The sequence below is a fragment of the Aotus nancymaae genome, unplaced genomic scaffold (genome assembly GCF_030222135.1).
Source record: "Aotus nancymaae isolate 86718 unplaced genomic scaffold, 86718_ANA_hifiasm-v0.15.2.pri h1tg000040l, whole genome shotgun sequence".
Lineage (NCBI taxonomy): Eukaryota > Metazoa > Chordata > Mammalia > Primates > Aotidae > Aotus > Aotus nancymaae.
Window position 1 is genome coordinate 118,520,731 of NW_026988454.1, and position 16,867 is coordinate 118,537,597.

The window sequence follows — 16,867 nt, forward strand, 5'->3', positions numbered from 1 at the left end:
TAGCCGGGCATGGTGGTGTGCCCCTAGTCCCAGCTACTCAGGAGGCTGAGGCAGGTGAATCATTTGAAATTGGGAGGCAGAGGTTGCAGTGAGCCAAGATCGTACTACTGCACTCGAGCCTGGTGACAGAGCAAGACTCCATCTCAAAAAAAAGACAATATTTTGTTCCGATTTCAAAAGAAGGAAAGAGGTCTCTAAAAAGAAGTAGGACTTGTATTGAGAGGATTAAACATTCAGTCATGGAAAGGCTTGTTTCCATAATGATGTTTTAATTAATAGAAATGGGGTTTTGCCATGTTGTCCTGGCTGGTCTTGAACATATGAAGCTCAAGTGATGGTCCTGCCTCAGCCTCCCAAAGTGTGAGCCACCATACCCAGCCCCACAGTGGTGTTTTTAAAACCACAAGGCTTTTCTGCAGCTAGAGAAACATGAAAGTGATGGAAATCATAGGGAAAGGAGCTAATCAACTAGGCCTCTTTAGGCCCGTGGCCAGAATCTATGTGGTAACAACCCAGATGTGGAAACGGGGTCCATTCCTGGTTGGGTCTAAAGGCCACAAGACAACAGTATGGTTATCATTTTTTATATAATTTTCTTTTTTAAAAAAATGTAATCTCTTTTCAATTTCTAGTCACCTTCCTATTAATTAGTAGAGCAAGTACTGTTTTTTTTTTTTGAGTTGGAGTTTCGCTCTTGTTACCCAGACTTGAGTGCAATGGCGCGATCTCGGCTCACCGCAACCTCCACCTCTTGGGTTCAAGCAATTCTGCCTCAGCCTCCTGAGTAGCTGGGACTACAGGCACACGCCACCATGCCCAGCTAATTTTTTTTGTATTTTTAGTAGAGACGGGGTTTCACCATGTTGACCAGAATGGTCTCGATCTCTTGACCTTGTGATCCACCCGTCTCGGCCTCCCAAAGTGCTGGGATTATAGGCGTGAGCCACCGTGCCCAGCCAAGCAAGTACTTTTGAGGCAAAGTCTTGTTCTGTCACCCAGGCTGGGGTGCAGCGGCAAAATTATGGCTGACTGCATCCTGGACCTCATGGGCTCAAGAAATCCTTCCACTTCAGCCTCCTGAATAGCTAGGACTGCAGCTGTGTGCAACCAAGCCCAGCTAATTTTTAACTTTTTGATAGAGACAAGAGTCTATGTTGCCCAGGCTGCTCTTGAACTCATGAGTTCAAGGGATCCTCCCATCTCAGCCTCCCAAAGTGCTTGGATAACAGGTGTGAGCTACCTCACCCGGCCTACTATTCTGACTTTTTTTTCTTTTTTTTTTTTTATGGTTTTTACTTAGCAGGAATTTATGGATCATAGTTCTGGAGGCAGAAATCCAAGATCAACCACTATTCTGACTTAACATTTTGCCCAGTTTAACTTAATCAGAAGTATGCACCTTTTGGTGTCTGCCTTCTTTTTGCTCAATATTTTGTTTCTGAGGTTCATCCATGTTATGCATGTACTTGTGTTTTTTCGTTCTCATTGATTGTATAATATTTCATTATGTGAATATGCTGTAACTATTCAGTCTTGAACTTTAGGGGAATGTTTTCATGTTACAAATCATGCTGCTATTGACATTCTTATGTCAAATGTGTTTTGGTGAACATATATACATAATTTCTGTTGGATATACACAGGAGTAGAATTCCTAGCTTATAAGGAATGTGTATTTTCAGTTTTTTTCTTTTTTTTTTGAGGCTGAGTTTTGCTCTTGTTGCCTAGGCTGGAGTGCAGTGGTGCAATCTCAGCTCACCACAACGTCCGCCTCCCGGGTCCTCCCGGGTTTCAAGCGATTGTCCTGCCTCAGCCTCCCGAGTAGCTGGGAGTATAGGCATGCAATTACCATGCCTGGCTAATTTTGTATTTTTAGTAGAGACGGGGTTTCTCCATGTTGGTCAGGCTGGTCTTGAACTCCCGACCTCAGGTGATCCACCTGCCTCAGCCTCCCAAAATGCTGGGACTACAGGTGTGAGCTACCATGCCCAGTCTTGTATTTTCAGTTTTTATAGATGCAACCTGTTTCTTTTTTTTCAAGACAGAGTCTTGCTCTGTCACCCAGACTGGAGTGCAGTGGTGTAGTCTTGGCTCACTGCAGCCTTCACCTCCCAGCTTCAGGCAATTCTGCCTCAGCCTCCTGAGTAGCTGGGATTACAGGCGCCTGCCACCACACCCAGCTAATTTTGTATTTTTAGTAGAGATGGGGTTTCACCATGTTAGTCAGGCTGATCTTCCTGAACTTCTGGCCTCGTGATCTGCCGACCTCGGCCTCCCATATTTCCACCAGTTATATGCTGGAGCTGTGAGTTTTAAATTACTATTTTCTGGCCGGGCACAGGGGCTCATGCCTGTAATCCCAGCACTTTGGGAGGCTGAGGCGGGTGGATCACTTGAGGTCATGAGTTTGAGACCAGCCTGGCCCAACATGGTGAAACCCTGTCTCTACTCAAACTACCAAAAAAAACCCAAAAATTAGCTGGATGTGGTGATGGGTGCCTATAATCCCAACTACTCAAGAGGCTGAGGCAGGAGAAGTGCTTGAACCTGAGAGATGGAGGCTACAGTGAGCCGAGATCATACTACCACACTCCAGCCTGGATAACAGAGTGATATTCCGTCTAAAAAAAAAAATTGTAAAATAAATAAATTACCATTTTTTTAGTAGAGAAAAGTTTGCTTTCCTTAAGAATGTAGCAAGGTATTGATACAGCACCTCCTGCATCAGATAATCTGATAATAGAACGTGTTGAAGCTGTGCTGTCTAGCATGGAAACCACTAGCCACATGAAACTATTGAGCACTTGAAGCATTACTAGTCAAGTGTTAACAGCACTTTTAGAATCTGTCTGGCAGGCTTTGCAGCATTTTTGGGGTTTTTTGTTTTTATTTTTGAGACTCAGTCTCACTCTGTCACCCAGGCTGGAGTGCAATAGCACGATCTTGGCTCACTGCAACCTCCACCTCCTGGTTCAAGCAATTCTTCTGTCTCAGCCTCCCGTAGCTGGTACTACAGGTGCGTGCCACCACGCCCAGCTAATTTTTTTGTATTTTTAGTATTCATGGGGTTTTACCATTACTGGTCAGACTGGTCTTTGAACTCTTGACCTTGTGATCCACCCGTCTCAGCCTCCCAAAGTGTTAGGATTACAGGCATGAGCCACTGCACGCACCCAGCTTTCCAGTTTTTGCTGGAAAGCTGCTTAAAGAAAAAAAATGAAAATTTTAAAATAAAAATGGCCTGAATTGAGATGAGCTGTAAATATAAAATACACACTAGATTTGTAAAATCGGCCAGGTGCAGTAGCTCATGCCTATAATACTAGCATTTTTGGGAGGCCAAGGCAGGCAGATCACTTGAGGTCAAGAGGTCAAGAGGTCAAGACCAGCGTGGCCGAAACCTCATCTCTACTAAAAATACAAAAATAGCCGGGCGTGGTGGTGTGCATGCCTGTAATCCCAGCTACTTAGGAGGCTGACTCAGGAGAATCACTTGAACCCAGGAGGCAGAGGTAACAATGAGCCAAGGTTGCTGCACTGTACTCCAGCCTGGGAGAAAGAATGAGACTCTAATCTCAAAAAAGAAAAAAAAAGTATTGATAATTACTACAGTACTGATAAATACTATCCTGTGGATAAACCTCCAAAACATTACGCTAAGTGAAAGAAGCCAGACACAAAAGGCCATATATTGTATTACTTCATTTTTATGAAATATCTAGATTAGTAAATCCATAGAGACTGAAAGTACATTGGTGATTGCCTCAGGTTGGAGAGGAGAAGAAAGTATAGATAAATTGCTACTGCTTAATGGGCATGGGAGTTATCTCGGAGGCAATGGAAATGTTTTGAAACCAGGTAGAGGTGGTTTATGCAACACTTTGAAAGTATTAAATACCACTGAATTGTGAACTTAAAAATGGTTAGGTTTTGCCTGGCGTGGTGGCTCACGCCTGTAATCCCAGCACTTTGGGAGGCCGAGGCGGGTGGATCACAAGGTCAAAAGATCGAGACCATCCTGGTCAACCTGGTGAAACCCCGTCTCTACTAAAAATACAAAAAATTAGCTGGGCATGGTGGTGCGTGCCTGTAATCCCAGCTACTCAGGAGGCTGAGGCAGGACAATTGCCTGAACCCAGGAGGCGGAGGTTGCGGTGAGCCGAGATCGCGCCATTGCACTCCAGCCTGGGTAACAAGAGCGAAACTCCGTCTCAAAAAAAAAAAAAAAAAATGGTTACGTTTTGGTGGGATGTTTTTTGTTAGTTTTTTTAAGTTTTGTGGGTACACAGTACATATATTTATGGGGTACACAAGATGTTTTGATACAGGCATGCAATGCATAATAATCACATGATGTAAAATGGGGTATCCATCCCCTCAAGCATTTATCCTTTGTGTTCCAAACAATCCAGTTATACCCAACTCCAGTTATACTTTTTAAATGTACAATAGAAATTGTTATTGACTATAGTCACCCTGTTGTGCTATGAAATACTAGGTCTTATTCTTTCTGGGTTTTTTGTACCCATTAACCATCCCTACCTTACCTCTAACCCCACTACCCTCCCCAGCCCTCTGCTAACCATCCTTATACTCTCTATGTCCATGAGTTCAATTGTTTTAACTTTTAGATTCCACGAAGAGTGAGAACATGTGATTTGTCTTTCTGTGCCTGGCTTATTTCACTTAGCATGATGACTGACCTCCAGTGCCATCCATATTGTTCTAAAAGGCAGGATCTCATTTTTTTTTTTTAAGGCTCAATAGTATTCCTAAAGTGGTTAGTTTTATCTTATGTGAATTATGGCTCAATTTTTAAAAATTGTAATAAAAATAAAGCTGGTTCTTTGAAAATACCAGTGATAAGCTCAGTAAATTCAAAAGCTTAAGAAAAATGGGGCTAGGCATGTTGGTTCATACCTGTAATCTTAGCACTTTGGGAGGCCACAGCAGGAACATTGCTGTAGACCAGCCTGAGTAACATAGCAAGACCCCATCTCTATTATTTATTTGTTTATTTATTTTTTTTTTTTTGAGACGGAGTCTCACTCTTGTTGTCCAGGCTGGTGTGCAAAGGCGCAATCTCTGCTCATCGCAAGCTCCACCTCCCAGGTCCAAGTGATTCTCCTATCTCGGCCTCCTGAGTAGCTGGGATTACAGGCGTGCGCCACCATGCCCAGTTAATTTTGTATCTTCGGTAGAGATAGGATTTCACCATGTTGGCCAGGCTGGTCTCAAACTTCTGAACACAGGTGATCCCCCCGCCTTGGCCTCCCAAAGTATTGGAATTACAGGCGTGAGCCACCGTGCCCAGCCCCCTCTCTATTTTTAAAAATAAAATATTTAAAAAATGGATAATTTCCAGGGAAAATGTAACTTATTCTAACTCAAAAAGATAGAAAACCTAAAGAGATATAAACTTCATATTAATTATATTGGTTGTAGTTAAATTAGACCAAAAACTCCAGGCCTAGATGATTTTACATGAGTCCTCCCAGACCTTCAAGGATCAGATAATTTATCTCTTAGACAAACTATTCCCAAGAATAGAAAAATGCAGTGCTCCCCAACTCATTTTATGAGGCTTATTTATTTTGATACCAAAACCAGACAGTGACAATACCAAAGACAAAAATTATAGGCCTAAATCACTTGTAAACATAGATGCAAAAATCCCAAATCAAAAGCAATATGGGCCAGGCACAGTGGCTCATGCCTGTAATCCCAGCACTTTAGGAGGCCGAGGCAGGCGGATCATGAGGTCAGGAGATCGAGACCATCCTGGCTGACATGGTGAAACCCCGTCTCTGCTGAAAGTACAAAAAATTAGCCAGGTATGGTAGCACACGCCTGTAGTCCCAGCTACTTGGGAGGCTGAGGCAGGAGAATCGCTTGAACTCTGGAGGCAGAGGTTGCAGTGAGCCAAGACTGCACCACTGCACTCCAGCCTAGGCGACAGAGGGAGACTGGGTCTCAAAAAAAAAAAGGCAATATGGATCTAGTAATAAGTCTTTTAATATAACCACATTCCCATTGTTATATCTTAAAGTACTACCAGTAATTCAAAATCCAGTATACAGTCAGTATTCAAATATCACCATATGTTTTCCTTTTTTCTGCTTATCCACATAAGGTTTATATATATATTTGATTAAGATACTCTCTTGGTTACTAAATTAGGCTGGGCATGGTAGCTCACCCCTGTAATCTCAGCACTTTGGAAGTCCGAGGCAGGCAGGGATCCTTGAGGCTAAGAGTTTGAGACCAGCCTGGCCACCATGACAAAACCCTGTCTCTACTAAAAACTTTAAAAAGTAGCCAGGTGTGATAGTATGTGCCTGTAGTCCCAGCTACTTGAACCCAGCAGGCAGAGGTCTCAGTGAGCTGAGGTCATGCCACCGTACTCCAGTCTGGGTGACATAGCAAGACTCTGTCTCCAAGAAAAAAAAAAAAAGCTATCTCTTAGTCTCTAAATTTATAAGTTGCCCTCTTTTTTTTTTTTTCTTGTTTTTGGAGACAGTCTCCCTCTGTCACCCATGCTGGACTGCACTGGTGCAATCTCAGTCCACTACAACCTCTGCCTTCTGGGATAAAGCGATTCTTCTGTCTCAGCCTTCTCGAGTAGCTGGGATTACAGGTGTGCACCACCACACCTGGCTCAGTTTTTGTATTTTTAGTAGACACAGGGTTTGCCATGTTGCCCAGACTGGTCTCAAACTCCTGAGCTCAACTGATCCACCTGCTTCAGCCTCCCAAAGTGCTGGGATTACAGGCATGAGCCACCACGCCCTGCCCTCTTTTCTTTTCAGTTTATTTGTTGAAAAAGGTGGACTTGTACTTATAGAGTTTCCCTGGCAAAATATTGATGATTGCATCTGTAGTATTGTTTGATGTAGTCTACTTTCCTTTATATTCATTGTATGTGAATATGTCTAAAGGAGGGGTTGGCAATCTGCAGCCTGAGGACCAAATGCAAGCCACCACATGTTTGTAAGTAAACTTTTATTGAAACACACCATGCCCATTCATTTAGTTACTGTTTATGGCTGCTATTGTGCTTCAATGTAGAGTTGAGTTGTCTACAACAGACACCATATGGCTGGACAAACTTAAAACATATGCTAATATGACCTCTGTTCTAGAAAATTAACCTCATACCAGTTCAGTTTCTTAGCAGATAATCCTTTGTAAGTGATGATGGGTTCAACACAATAGTAAAAGGGCCTTTTAAAGACTCCCAGGTATGTATTACAGGTTGATTTATGACAGAAGTAATGAAAGTTAGTGAGAAAAAGATGGATGGGTATAGTGGCTCATACCTGTAATTTCAGCATTTTGGGAGGCCAGGGCAGGAGGATCTCTTGGGACCAGGAGTTTGAGACCAGCCTGGGCAACATAGAGAGACCCCATCTCTGCAAAAAAAAAAAAAAAATTTTTAATTAGTCAGGTGTGGTGATACACATCTATATGGTCCCAGCTACTCGGGAGGCTGAGGTTGGAAGGCCACTTGAGCCCAGGAGTTTGAGGCTGCAGTGAGCTATAATCACATCACTGCACTCCAGCCTGGGCAACAGAGTGAGACCCTGTCTCTTTAAAAAATAAAAACGAAATAAAAATCAACTACTCAATGCTAGGATAGTTGGCTCTCTATGGGGAGAAAACAATTAGATTCCTACCAGTCACCATACACAGAAAAAAAATGCAGGTGTTTTAAAACCCAAAAAGCAAAAAAAAATTTTTTTTTTTTTTTTTTTTTTTTGAGACAGAGTCTTGCTCTGTCACCCAGGCTGGAATGCAGTGGCACAATCTTGGCTCACTGCAACCTTTGCCTCCCCAGTTCAAGTGATTCTCCTGCCTCAGCCTCCTGAGTGGCTGGGATTACAGGGGCGCACCACCACACCTGGCTAATTTCTGTATTTTTTAGTAAAGACAGGGTTTCACCCTATTGGTCTGGCTTGTCTTGAACTCCTGATCTCGTCATCCACCTGCCTCGGCCTCCCAAAGTGCTGAGATTACAGGCGAGAGCCACTGCTCCCAGCCAGCAAATGACTTTTTTTTTTTTTTTAAGAGATGGGGGTCTCACTATATTGCCCAGGCTGGAGGGCAATGGCTATTCACAGGCGCAATCCCACTACTGATCAGCATGGGAGTTTTGACCTGCTCCGTTTCCGACCTGGGCCAGTTCACCCCTCCTTAGGCAACCTGTTGTTCCCCCGCTCCCGGGAGGTCACCATATTGATGCCGAACTTAGTGCGGACACCTGATCAGCATAGCGCACTATGGCCCAGAACTCCTGGGCTCAAGCGATCCTCCCACCTCAGCCTCCCGAGTAGCTGGGACTACAGGCACATGCCACCGCGCCCGGCTAGCAAGTGACTTCTTAAGCAAAATACAAAAAGAACAAACTATGGAGGCTTAAACATGGTCTGAAAGATGTTTTTGTTTAGCATCTTAAACCTGTAGCCATCAGTTGTTCAGTGGGGCCATCTCTGTGAGCAGGAAAGAGTGCTGTGGACAGTAGGTGTATCAAGTTCACAGTCCTTGCTCCTTACTCAAAATCTTGCTCAGGTAGGTCTTTTTGGTGGGGGGCAGCATGTGTTGGCAAGTGTGGTCCTCTATCAGGTCCAAACAGTTGTTGCAAGGTCCATGCTCTTGGAATTAAAACAAAACATTGAGAAATGGGGAAAATTACTACCTCCTCTGTGTTCCTATCTGTGAATCCACAATGTTGCTCATATTTCATTCCATATCACTAGTGGTCAGAAAACTCCTGGGATCACCTCAGGTTTAAAAGAATTTTCGTTTCTAGCTCTGGACTCTGATACTGTCCTGTTGTCCTGGGGTTTGGTTCTCATGTTAATTTATCTTAGGTATTGTATACTAATTATCTGTACAAGTCTGTTCCCTCCTCCAGCGAGCATTCAGATATTTATACCTTCTTTTCTTTCCCCTGCCAGGAGTAGTGTTGATGGGCAGATCTGTCTGTGTGGAACTGTAGTATCACTGAATTACAAGAGAAACTCACTCTTTACTTCTGCATCAGATGGAAAAGTTCAATAGCATTCTTGTTTCTTTCAGAACCCACAATACATTATATGCACCAGAAATGCTAGCCAAAATGGCAGAGCCTTTCACCAAGGCTCTGGATATGCTTGACGCGGAAAAATCTGCTATATTAGGTAAGAAATGTAACCTTTTTTCTCCTCGGTTCATCTTATCCTTAATGGATGTCCTTTTTTTGTTGTTGTTTTTTGAGAGTCATAGTCTCTGTCACCCAGGCTGGAGTGTCTGTTTTGGCCTAGGTAGTCCTGACTCTTTTCCTTTGACACCATTCCACTTAAGGGTTATGTTGCAGACACCAGTAAAAATAGAACTTCCAAGATGTGTATTGCTGTTAATATAAAAAGTAGGTGTTGCTTCACCACACACCCCCATCCCATTATTCAAGTGAAGTAGGAACTCCTGCCATAGAAATAAGTGGCCAACCAGAAATACTAGAATGGACAAACAGTTCCCTCTGATAGCTTCTGACTATAAGACTTGAAATGTAAAATCTCTGATTACACTTAAAAATATAGATCTTTTAAGGCAGTTTTAAATACTAAGGTAAGTGGGTTTCATTTGGAGCTGCTATACATCTTAGTCTTTTGTGTAAGGTTTTCCTTAAAAAAGGGGTTTCACAGCTGGGTGCAGTGGCTCACACCTGTAATCCCAGCACTTTTGAGAGGCCAAGGCAGGCAGGTCACCTGAGGTTGGGAGTTTGAGACCAGCCTGACCAACATGGAGAAACCCTGTCTCTACTAAATATATAAAATTAGCTGGGCATGGTGGTGCATGCCTGTTATCCCAGCTACTTGGGAGGCTGAAGCAGGAGGATCACTTGAACCCGGGAAGCGGAGGTTGTGGTGAGCTGCCTGGGCAACAAGAGCAAAACTGAGGGGGTTTCACAACTTAATAGCAGGGGCATCCCCAGAGCTTTTTATGGAAAAATACTTTTGAGTTGTCACTTTTTTTGGTACAAGTTGTATCTGGGAAAAAATAAAAGCAGGTAAAAGAGTACCTGGGTCTCAAGTTCTGGGTCCTTAAGTAGCCTTCACCTTTCCCTACCAAAAGAGTGTAACAAATTACATAGCCAACTGCTTTGCAGTTACAGCATCAGACATACACACGTCTTCACCCCTGAACCACATCTGCCTGCTGTAGAGTGTTGGCCAGTTGAAACTCCTGACAGTGGAGTGTCATGTTCCTGACCCATGTTTCCCTGTAGGATTACCTCAGCCTCTCTTGGAACTCAGTGACTCTCCTGTCTTCAAAACCGTCTTGGAAAGAATGCAGCGTTTCTTCTCTACCCTCTATGAAAACTGGTAAGGAACCAATGCTGCCTCTCCATATTTTCTTCCTGGGTATGTATTGTATAGGAGTGTCCATGGGTTGAACTTTTCATCTAGTGTACAGGTAAGGTGAGGCAAGAATTTGATAGGAAATTAATGATTCTAGTGTTAAATAAAAATGAACAGCCTGCTCTGCTGCATTTGCTTTTTTTGTAATTGTCATATGAGCCTCACAGTCCCAGCCTGCTTCATGCCCAACTTATCTGTGTTTCTAGTGTATAAAATGATGAAACCCAAGCAGAAGCTAAAAGTGATGGAGATTGCTTAGACTCTACACTGCTTGCAGCCTGCTTCTCATGGGAGTGAGGTGGCTGGATAGTGATTGTGGGTTGGGGAGGTAACTGGCCCTCATGGGCTTTGGCTTCACTAACCCAGTACACTGATCAGCCTAGCTAATAAGATCCTCCATTGTAAGTCCACATTAAATAGTAATGAAAGCTACTACTTATCTTGGCCGCTAACATCTGTGTTTAAAAAGATGCTGTATCTAAGTTCTCTTAAGTAAACACAGCTGCTTTTCTGGCTGAAAAATCTTAATGTAGGCTAGAAATGAAATTCATGGGACAGTCAGGGCTGGCAGTAACAGATGTTGGATTTGTCATTGCCGGTGCTTTTTTTTTCCCCTTTACAGTTTTCATATCCTAGGGAAGGCAGGCCCTTCCATGCAGCAAGACTTCTATTCTGTGGAGGACCTTGCTACCCAGCTTCTCAGCTCAGCCTTTGTCAACTTGAACAATATTCCTGACTACCGACTCAGACCCATGCTTCATATCCTTTTGAAAGTCCCTATATAACCCAAAAGATCAGAAAATTAGAGACAGAAACAGCTCACAGGAACCAGAGGGAGGAGGGAAAACTGGAAGGAAGAGGTGAGATTATGTATCTAAGTGCATCATGTCGTTAAAAACACTGGCAGATTGCAGCAAAAATATGAAGATGGTCCAGATGGCCATAAACTTTTCCTTAGGCGGAAATTTCTACTTTCCTCCTCCTTGGAAATATTAAAGATTTTTTTTTTTTTTTTTTTTTTTTGAGATAGAGTCTTGCTCTGTCGCCTAGGCTGGAGTGCAGTGGTGTGATCTTGGCTCACGGCAGCTTCCACCTCCCAGGTTCAAGCAATTCTTGTTCCTTAGCCTCCCAACTAACTGTAATTATAGGCATGTACCACCATGCCCTATTTGCTCTATTACCCAGGCTGGAGTGCAGTGGCACGATCTTGTCTTACTGCAGCTTCCACCTCCTGAGTTCAAGCGATTCTTGTGCCTCAGCCTCCCAAGTAGCTGGGATTACAGGTGCATGCCACTACACCCAGCTAATTTTTTTGTGTTTTTAGAAGAGCAGTTTTCACCATGTTGGCCAGGCTGACCACATGAGGTTGAACTCCTGACCTCAAGTGATCTGCCCACCTCGGCCTCCCAAAGTACTGGGGTTATAGGTGTGAGCCACCACGCCTGACCTAATATTTGTATTTTTAGTAGAGATAGGATTTTGTCATGTTAGCCAGGCTGGTCTCGATCACCTGACCTCAAACGATCTGCCTGCTTCAGCCTCCCAAAGTACTGGGATTACAGGCATGAGCCACCATGCTCAGCTGTGAAAGATAAAACTTTTATCACTTTTCTGTGTTTTTAGGAACACTTGCTTTTTTTTGTTTGTTTGTTTTCTGAGACAGGGTCTCACTGTTACCCAGGCTGGATTGCAGTAGGTGAGCTACTAAAGCTCACCTGTAGGCTCAAGTGACCTCAGCTTCCTGAATAGCTCGGACTGGACCACAGATGCACACCACCACACCTGGCTATTTATTATTATTTGTAGAGATGGGATCTGCATTATGTTCCCAAGGCTGGTCTCAAACTCCTGGGCTCAAGGAGTTCTCCTGCTTCAGCCTCTGATGTGCTAGAATTACAGGCCTGAGCCACCACACCCAGCCAGAAGAAGCACTTTCGTACTTCTTATTCAGACCCTTATTTAGTTGAGTCTGTCTTTTTTACCTGAAATTACAAGGAGACTCATGATGGAGAGTTTGTTACAAGGATATCCTCCTTCCTATTTTTTTCTTCCAACTTTCAGGCAACCCAGTGACCATAATGTGTAGCCTGATGAAAGTACAGCTAAACTAAGAGTATAATGAAATTGAAGATTTAATACTGTTTAGGATTTTAGAAAAGGAACTTGAAGATTTTTCACTATTTACACAGGATATTTTTGACATCTGGCAAATCCTTTAGGGATTGATTCTGCCCAGGGGTGCAGCCCACCACCTGGCAGGTGAGGGTGTATGCTTATGCACTAAAATTCCTTAATTTGCTGCAGCACGGGTCTTTGTAAAGCCTTTGGTGCTCTTCTGTCCCCCAGAGCACTATGAAGCCCTGGTATCCCCCATCCTCGGACCTCTTTTCACCTACCTCCATATGGTAAGAGATAAGTCAGGAACAGGAAACAAAGAGTACTATTAAGGTCTGTGGCCATTTTTGAGCCTTGCAAGTCAGGAGCTCCTAGAATGGTTGTCCCCTAGCCCTGCCAGACTGGCTGGGCAGAGCTTTCTACCCTAGCATACTATCCTTGGTGTAGGATTGAGCAAGCCCCAAAGAAGTAAACTGACTTAATTGCCACAAAGCAGCTTCAGATGCAGATTCTGTTCCTAACCTCCTGTTAACTGAGGAGAGGTAAAAAGAGGAATGCTTGTTCACAGACCTTTGCCAGGAATGCTGGGTCTGTTATCCTGACTCTGGAATTGAGCAGGGGGGCCAGCTGGGTGGAGAACAGGTATGTCTAGAGACCCAAGAATTCTAAAAATGTTAATTCTTTCCAAGCAAAGAGGTGTTTGATATACCACCCTTATCTTGGACATGGGAGAAGTTACAGAAACCATAGATGGCTTTTTTAACTTTGTGGTGTGGAGTCTACAGAGGCTGTGACTGATGCCTAGACTCATCCTTGGCTAATTTTAATCATGAAGTGGACTTGACTTTAGATATTATGTGTTCCAATCCTCTCCCCAGTTCTAGCATTTATTTCCTTTGTGTTTTCCCAGAGGCTTTCTCAGAAATGGCAAGTTATCAACCAGAGGAGCCTGCTGTGGTAAGGGATACCCACCCCTTCTTGGTGGATGAGCTGGCAGCCAGGTTTGGGATGAGGAAAGGAAGGGGGCAGGGATTCTGCTGTCTCAGGGCTAGAAGAGCAGTAGCTTGTAGTCATTCTCAGCCTAGGTGATAGATGGCTTATCTGGACAGCCTGTGACCAGCAGGCAGACTCTGAGATCCAGCCTTCATAGGGGCTACCGTTACCTTACTTATTTTGATTCTGTGATGTCTGTCCAACTGGACAGAGTCACTAGTAATAGTGTCCTTCAGTGGATCACTGCTGTCCATTCCCAACTTGTGCATAGAACGTTGACCCAAAGGAGAAGAAATTGGTCACAGAGTGTCTGGCTAGGGCCCTGCTTTCCTTGTCCTTCCCTTTCTGCACTCCTGTGGAACTTGGCCCCCTGGTTTTCTGCAGTGGAGAAGATGAGGCTGCAGATGAAAACCCAGAGTCTCAAGAGATGCTGGAGGAGCAACTGGTGAGGATGTTAACCCGAGAAGTCATGGACCTAATCAGTAAGTGGCATGTGGAAATCAGGGCTATGGAGAATTTTCCTGGAAGAAGAGCTGCTTGCTAAGCCGACCCCATGAAGGCCTGACTGATGCAAAGATTCATGTTTGCAGCAACACTGACAGACCCTAAAGAAATAACTAGATTTCAAAGCAAGGCAGTCCTTGGTCAACCTAAGGACACTTTATGAATTGCAAGCTGAATTGTACCAAGGCCAGAATATGGGGAAACAATCTAAAGTAGCAGGAGGAATTTGGATTCATTAGGAATAACTTCCTAGTTTTGTTAAAATAGGGAAACTTTTAAAATTCTTGGGCATGGAGGCTGTTAATTTCCTTTTTATTTTTACTATGTCATTTTGTTTGTTTAAGACTCAAAGTAGACCAAGGATGTATCAAGCATCCTCTCCGAATCACTCACTCTCAGAGAATTCTGTAATTTTCTCCCAGCTAGTTGAACTTGAAGGACCAAAACAGTCTGGTCATCAGAATGCCTCTATTCCTATTGGTGAAGCTGATTTTTATGCTTTGGGCAGTATCCCCATCATCTTCCCTTCTCACCTGGCCAGAGACAGGTTGGGATCAGTGGGCCTGAAGTGGCTGTTGTGGTAGTATATACCTCCCTTTACCTAGTAACCTTGCTTTCTTGCTTTAGCGGTTTGCTGTGTTTCAAAGAAGGGTGCTGACCACAGTAGTGCTCCCCCAGCAGATGGAGATGGTAAGTGAACCTGAGACCTTGGAGGTCTGCTCTTAGACTCCTGATATTGTTCCTTCTGAATCAGGTCAGTTTCCTTGCAGTCTGGTGAGGAGGAAGCATCCTACATCTAGCTATTATCTCTGGACCAGCCCTCTTGCTCTGTGCCTCCATCATACTCCCACCTCCGAGCCTTTGCACTTGCTGTTTCCTCTGTCTAGAATGATTTTCTCCCAACTATATATATGATCTAATTCCCTTCCTTCATTCAAATGTCACCTCTTCCAAGAGCTCATTCATGACCAACCTATGAAAAATAGCAACCCCAGCTACTCTGTATTTCTCTGCTTTATTCTTCTTCATAGCAGTTGTCACTACCCAACATTATGTTTTTATTTATATATTCCTTTCTTACTTATTTCCCTTGTTAGAATGTAAACTCCCATCAGGGAAGGGACCTATTGTCCTTTTTTTTTGATCCCCAGTAACTAAATCAGTGCCTGGTACAGAGGGTGCTCAAATACTTGTCCAACAACAAAGTATCTTCAGCATTTGCAGCTTTTTGTGTTTCTGCCTGGAAGCTCCCCAGGTATGGCCATGGGCATGGGCTTCTATTAAGAAGTACTACATAGCACCAGTTAGCTTAGAACACTCAGCTTTGCTTTGTTTTTTGCACTTCTGTCAAAACAAGATAATCTTCTGTGTTCGGAAAGGATGGAACTTAACATTCTACTCCCTGCTTACAGATGAAGAGATGATGGCCACAGAGGTCTCCCCCTCAGCTATGGCAGAGCTTACAGACCTGGGCAAATGTCTGATGAAGCATGAGGTGGGTAGGAGCAGGTGATACCTTTACTCCTTGTTCAGCTAGGGAGCCTCCTTCTACTTTTCTTGCTCTGTGATGCCATCAGGAGAGATTTTTCTGATACTCTTTTGTTATATAAGTTCCTGGTTCCTAAAGCCCCCAGAAAAAAAAACGAGGGAAAAGGTGCAATGCCATGGTGTCTCCCATACCAGCATAGGCAGAAGCTCTCAGGAAAACACATAGTAGGCACACTGATGCAGATCCCTGGTGTTTAGCCTTCCCCAGTGAGACCTGAGCTTTGTCTCCATCCTACACTTAGAGGTTTTCTCACATTTTAGTTTTTTCTTTTTTTGAGATGGAGTCTCGCACTGTCACCCAGGCTGTAGTGCAGTGGCGCAATCTTCAATCTTGGCTCACTGCAATCTCTGCCTCCTAGGTTCAAACAATTCTGCCTCAGCCTCCCAAGTAGCTGGGACTACAGGTGTGTGCCACCATGCCCAGCTAATTTTTTTTATTTTTAGTAGAGACGGGGTTTCACCATATTGGCCTGGATGGTTTTGATCTCCTGACCTCGTGATCCGCCTGCCTCAGCCTCCCAGTGATTTTTTCTTTTGACATTGATCCACAAAAATAGAGGAAGTAAACTCACTTCGGCTTTTATTTTTCCTGCTTAGCTATTTGAAACTCCAGCTCCTAAGCCAGGCATGGTGGCACACACCTGTAGTTGCAGCTATTCAGGGGGCTGAGATGGGAGGATTGCATGAGCCCAGGAGTTTGAGGCCAGCCTGGGCAACAAAATGAGGACTCCATCTTTAGAGGGGGTAGAAAAAAGAAACTCCAGCTCCTGATGTATAAGAATAATCAAAAAATTGTGCTGCTTTTCCCATTGTAATCCTTCATCCTTTCCTGTTTAGGATGTTTGTACAGCGCTATTAATTACAGCCTTCAATTCCCTGGCCTGGAAGGATACTCTGTCCTGCCAGAGGACGACCACACAGCTCTGCTGGCCTCTCCTCAAACAAGTATGGTTTTCCACCCCTTTTCCCTGCCCCTCATGGAAGGTTTGGGTCATGCAGATTGACTAAATCTTTCAGAAGAATTGGAGTACTGAGGCCTTCAGAGGCCCCCTGTGTCCCTAAAGCACAGCTTTCTCCCCAGGTGCTGTCAGGGACACTGCTCGCAGATGCAGTTACGTGGCTTTTCACCAGTGTGCTGAAAGGCCTACAGATGCACGGACAGCACGACGGGTGCATGGCTTCCCTGGTCCATCTGGCCTTCCAGATATATGAGGCGCTGGTGAGTGGGGAAAGCATGGGGGCAGGATGGCTGCAGCTTCATCACTCAGTATCTGCTCCTAGTCTCTTAGGCCTTATCATTGCTGGTG

General features: G+C 44.1%; 2 protein-coding genes across 3 annotated transcripts in view; one reads left to right on the forward strand and one right to left on the reverse strand.

Annotated features, from left to right (window-relative positions):
- The window catches only part of XPO5 (exportin 5), a 49,116-nt gene that overhangs the window by 29,215 nt on the left and 3,034 nt on the right, over positions 1-16,867 (forward strand). Inside the window, exons 21-30 of the mRNA XM_021676051.2 lie at positions 9,079-9,179; positions 10,268-10,364; positions 11,023-11,159; positions 12,708-12,805; positions 13,426-13,472; positions 13,893-13,990; positions 14,640-14,702; positions 15,425-15,507; positions 16,398-16,505; positions 16,642-16,779. Coding sequence (XP_021531726.1) covers positions 9,079-9,179; positions 10,268-10,364; positions 11,023-11,159; positions 12,708-12,805; positions 13,426-13,472; positions 13,893-13,990; positions 14,640-14,702; positions 15,425-15,507; positions 16,398-16,505; positions 16,642-16,779 — 970 coding nt within the window. The remainder of the gene's footprint in view (positions 1-9,078; positions 9,180-10,267; positions 10,365-11,022; positions 11,160-12,707; positions 12,806-13,425; positions 13,473-13,892; positions 13,991-14,639; positions 14,703-15,424; positions 15,508-16,397; positions 16,506-16,641; positions 16,780-16,867) is intronic.
- The window catches only part of POLR1C (RNA polymerase I and III subunit C), a 30,985-nt gene that overhangs the window by 6,193 nt on the left and 7,925 nt on the right, over positions 1-16,867 (reverse strand). Inside the window, exon 9 of one of the 2 annotated variants that reach the window (XM_064361013.1) lies at positions 7,262-7,412. The exons of the other annotated variant lie outside the window; for it this stretch is intronic. Within the exon in view, the coding sequence (XP_064217083.1) occupies positions 7,411-7,412 (2 nt within the window). The 3' untranslated portion in view covers positions 7,262-7,410. Of the gene's footprint in view, positions 1-7,261; positions 7,413-16,867 lie in introns of those variants that run through there. 2 annotated transcript variants of the gene reach the window in all.